The sequence below is a fragment of the Austrofundulus limnaeus genome, unplaced genomic scaffold (genome assembly GCF_001266775.1).
Source record: "Austrofundulus limnaeus strain Quisiro unplaced genomic scaffold, Austrofundulus_limnaeus-1.0 Scaffold73, whole genome shotgun sequence".
NCBI lineage: Eukaryota > Metazoa > Chordata > Actinopteri > Cyprinodontiformes > Rivulidae > Austrofundulus > Austrofundulus limnaeus.
The window spans coordinates 94,775-99,501 of NW_013952475.1; the positions used below are offsets into that span (position 1 = coordinate 94,775).

General features: G+C 37.9%; 1 protein-coding gene across 2 annotated transcripts in view; it reads right to left on the bottom strand.

Annotated features, from left to right (window-relative positions):
• srek1ip1 (SREK1-interacting protein 1) overlaps positions 1-3,126 on the bottom strand; it is a 6,430-nt gene extending 3,304 nt beyond the window's left edge. Inside the window, exons 1-3 of one of the 2 annotated variants that reach the window (XM_014010752.1) lie at positions 3,012-3,126; positions 2,600-2,647; positions 2,296-2,469 (exon numbers count right to left, since the gene is read on the bottom strand). In XM_014010752.1, coding sequence (XP_013866206.1) covers positions 2,296-2,469; positions 2,600-2,647; positions 3,012-3,024 — 235 coding nt within the window. In that variant the 5' untranslated portion in view covers positions 3,025-3,126. The remainder of the gene's footprint in view (positions 1-2,295; positions 2,470-2,599; positions 2,648-3,011) is intronic. The other variant, XM_014010753.1, reaches the window with a different exon arrangement.
• Between the last annotated feature and the right edge of the window lie 1,601 nt (positions 3,127-4,727).

The following is a 4,727-nucleotide window of genomic DNA, read 5'->3' on the forward strand; positions in this document are numbered from 1 at the left end:
GATATATGGGGTGCAACAATACGTGTACTCATAGAAGAGGTCCACGAAACCTTCAAGATTTGAAGACTGTTTGTGTGGAAGAATGGGCCAAAATCACACCTGAGCAATGCATGCCACTAGTTTCTCCATACAGGAGGCGTCTTGAAGCTGTCATTGACAACAAAGGCTTTTGTACAAAGTATTAGATAAATTTCAGTAAATGTGTTCAATACTTTTTCCCTGTGCCATTCCACTTTATTACAAATAACTTCATTTCTGGACATTTATGGTTTGATTTCTTTGTATGTATGGATCATTTGGGTTGATACCGACATCTGGTGAAAATTTCATGTCATTAGCTCCTCTAGTAATATATTTACTGAGAAAAATGGTAATGTGTTCAATACTTATTTTACCCGCTGTATTTGAACTATTGAGCCTGATGGCAGCTGTTACTAAACAGCATACTGGACTGGACAACACACATTGATCATCTGTACAGGAAGGGTCAGAGCAGCAGACTGTACTTTCTGAGGAGGCTGCTGTCTTTTAACATTTGCAGGGAACTCCCATGGGTGCTCAGTCAGTCTGTGGCTGCCAGTGTTCTTTTCTATGCCGTGGTGTTCTAGAGCGGTGATTCCCAAAGTTGGGGTTGGGACACAAAGTGGGGTCCTGAAAAGATTTCCCATTTTAAYAACATTTTTGCCTTAGTTGCTTAAAATGTATAAATGTAGAGTACTAAATATTGTTATTATGCCCATGTTTAGTTGACCTGATACAAATGTTTATCATCCAAAAATAGTTGTGGGCACACTGCTCTCTGCTACTGTTATTTTGTGGGTCAAAAGCTGAAAGGTTTGTGAACCACTGCACTTCATAAATCAATTTAAAGGGTAATAAAATAATTGGTGATGTAATAGTTTCCCTATGATTATTACAAAAACACAAAATAAATATAAATAAGTATTTACATTTGTGTAGCCTTTGTTTTTAGGGATATTAACAAAGTTTGTGTACTCAGACCAGTAATATTTGGGGTCACAAGTTTTTGCAATGAATATGTTGTGGGTCAAAAGCTGTAAAGTTTGGGAACCACTGTTCTAGCGAGGGATCATATCCAAGGAGGATACACCTAGTCTGGACAAACTGATCAGGTGGGCCAGCTCTACGGTGGGCATGAAGCTGGACAAACTGTGTTGTTTTCGTTAATGATGACGATGACGAAATATTTTCGTCGACGCCCCCTTTTTTCATGACGATAACGAGACGGTAACAAAATAAACATAACTCGTTGATAACTAAGACGTGACGAAACGTGGGTGAGTTTTCGTTGACGAGACGAGACTGGACGAAAATGTTAGTCGGTGGTCCGTCAATCATTTTTGCAGAGTGGAGGGAGGGGCAGCAGCGCTGTTACACACACGTCCACACAGCAACACAGAACATTTCCTCTTCTCATTCAGAAAAGAAAGAAGACAAACAGCCTGCGCCGCTTCGCAAAAAAAAAAAAATCCGTCGTCACCTGTACCTTAACCAGGGTGTATGTCTCCACCATTAAAAGCTGTCGCAGGTCCATTCTGAGCTCAGAAGCTGTTTGTTCATGACGAAAATAAAACTCTTCTGTGTTTTCTTTTTTTTTTGGCCGGGGGGAGTTAGCAACTGCGCATGACAGTGCCTGGTGCATGTAAACACTCGTTTGCACAAGTTTAATAGTTTACTAAGTTCTGAGGAATAAAGCCACAAAGTGAGAATGTTTTTGTTTTGGGCATTTTTAGAGTAACACAAATTCACAAAAGTTAACACAAACTACTCAAATTAATTTGTAAAGACTAATATGTTGTCTTTTTTAAGACTAAAATTAAACAATTTTTTAAGCATTCGTTGACTAAAACTCGACTAAAACCATTAAATGTAGAAATGACTAAAACTGAGAAGTATTTTTGTTCAAAAGACTAAGACTAAAATTAAAATAGCTGTCAAAAACAACACTGACTGTTGGGCATTATGAACAATGCCAGTCACCCTCTGCACACAGTCATCAACCAGAGGAGTCTGTTTAGGGACAGACTGAAAAATGTCTTTGTCCCTCATGCCATCAAAACTGCTACGCTCCCCCTCCTCAGTGGGAGTGGGGTGTAACAGGAAGAGAGAGGGTGAGGAAAAATCAGCAGACACCACCACYGTCCAAACTGTTTTTACTGATTATTTCTGCTTTATTTGTACTTGCTGTCTGTGTGATGCTACTGGAACGTTAATTTCCCTGAAGGAATCTTTCCGAGGATTTAATACATTTACACCTAATCTAATCTCACCAACCAGATGGCACCTGACCTTCACGACGCTGACCACTCCGCCCCAGTTTCTGACTGTGCTGAGAAACCGGTTCATCGTCCTCACTTTCCTCGCTGCTGGTGCTGCTTACGTCCAGGACGATGTCTTTCTGGGGGTCAACTCGGACAAAATTCCGGCACTCAAACGTCAAATGGCCCGCTGAAGGAGATCAACAAAGATTTACCAGGCTGACTTGGTAAACATTAAAGAATGCAGAATAAAACCATTCGTAATTATGAAATGCCAAACAAAAGACTCAGAAATGCAAATAAAATATAGTTTTACTCACGGTATCCACATTTCTTGCATCCAGCTCTGATGTTATCTTTGTTGGCAGCTGTWAGAAATAAAATACGAGTCAAACTATTTAAGATACAAACCCCATCGACTAACAGGACAGGTTCATGATTTAGCTAAAAGTACAAATTGATCGTAATTAATGCCTTATATAAAATATATATACACCGTTTTACTTCTCCTAAGATTACAGTTACAGGACAGATATATGTGGAGAAATATTAATCCTTGCTTAAACTTTTATATTTAAGTAAGTAAAGGTTTCATGTTAGTGCTACTGTGATGCTAATGCTTCCCGTTCGTGATTGGAGAGATTATTTCTACTTYCATATGACTGGAAGCTTTTTATTATTAAAATAAATCATCTGGTTATTAAACAGGAATTTACTAAATTAAGTACATACCCGGTTGCGCCATTACTTTCAAGGATAAAACCAAACAACAGTTTCAAAAAGAAAAGTTTCAACGCCGGATAAACGTCTTAAGTCCAAACGCAAAATACCGTCGGGGAGGAACATTTGTTTAGGAGGTTTCTGGTTCCGCTTTTTCTTCTTCTTCTGTTCAGGGACMACAAAAAGCAGTCGGAGGTTTGTATTTTTGGCGCGATGTCGCCATCAGCTGGAAAAATATAGATTGCACTAAATCTTTCTTTTTATTTCACTTGATTTTTTTCTACCCCCTTACAATAGCGCATCAAAAAAYATTAACTCCGGTTCAACTAACTTTGTAAAGTTATGAATGCTCAAAACTCATAATGTAATATTTTGAGCGTATATTGTAAATACTAAGTGTTTTGTGCCTGTTAAAGGTTTTATGTTGCCACATGGACAACAGTTGACAAAAGGAATGCTAGATAAACCAATTAACCTGTCACATAACAGTTATTTATTCTCATAAAACACATCAATGTAAACAGTAAAACATTTTCTTCCAGCAATGTTTGCACTTTTCCTGATTGATTTACCAGTAGAGCCAATTGTGGGTCTTTTYTTTTCTTTTCTTTTTTTGTCAGGGGTTAATTGACAGCAGCCAGGCTTGCAGATGGAAAATGCTGACAGATGTGGGGCCCTTAGACATGCTGTCATCACCAGGTCTGTGGCTGTGACACAAATCCACACACACACAATTTAAATCATAACCTCCCGACCATGCCACGTGCTTCAGTGACTGCCAGAATTATTACTACAATTAACTTTATTTATGGAGGAAATATAAAAGCGTTAAATTATCTGATGATTTCTCATAATGAGCTGCCTCACAGATCTCAGATCAATTGGGCCAGAGAACTCTGATCCATTRTTCCTCTTATCTTGAGGTCATACAGTCAACTCACAGGCTTGGAAAACACAAACAAAAAATTGCTGAGTTGCTTTCTGGTTTTCTTTCCACACTGTATGTAGCCCTCCATCTCCACAAACACTTTTTCCTAAATAATTTTTCTGTTCAGTCTTATATTATTGAAGGTTTTTACTGTAAAGTTGTGCAGAAAGCAACRTTACATCACAGTTCAAAGTTAATCCTAACCTATGAAATTTGTCATGAAGGTATATTTCTCAGCTACTAGGTTCAAAAAACTATTTCCTGTATGCATTTATTCTGAAAAAGCCTTGGCCACCCATTACATAAAAGTCTAGTTCCACCAGTGGWGRAGAAAGTACTCAAACACTGTACTTAAGTAAAATTACAGATAAACAGAGAAGAATGTACTCTAGTAAAAGTAAAAGTAAAAGTACCACATTAACATTTTACTTGAGTAAAAGTTGCTTTTAAAAATACTTAAAGTATTAAAAGTAAAAGTACTTGCTTAATGTATTCCCTAATGGTCTACAATATCATGAAGTGTGCCTACTGTATGTATATTTTAATACATCAATGGTGCCATTTTAGTTAACAATGCTGCAGATAATGCATAGTTTTGTGTTTACACTCTGTGACACTGTTCACACTTGGACTTGTGATTCTGTGCATCATCACATATTGTGACAACAGCTGCAGAAGCTGTAAATTCACCACCAGCATCCTCTATCAAATCTCAACAAGTCATTTGTTTGAACCAGTTAAATAAGGCCATGAATGGCACATTTTCTCCATGGTGGAAACCATTATGGGCATGCTGAGGC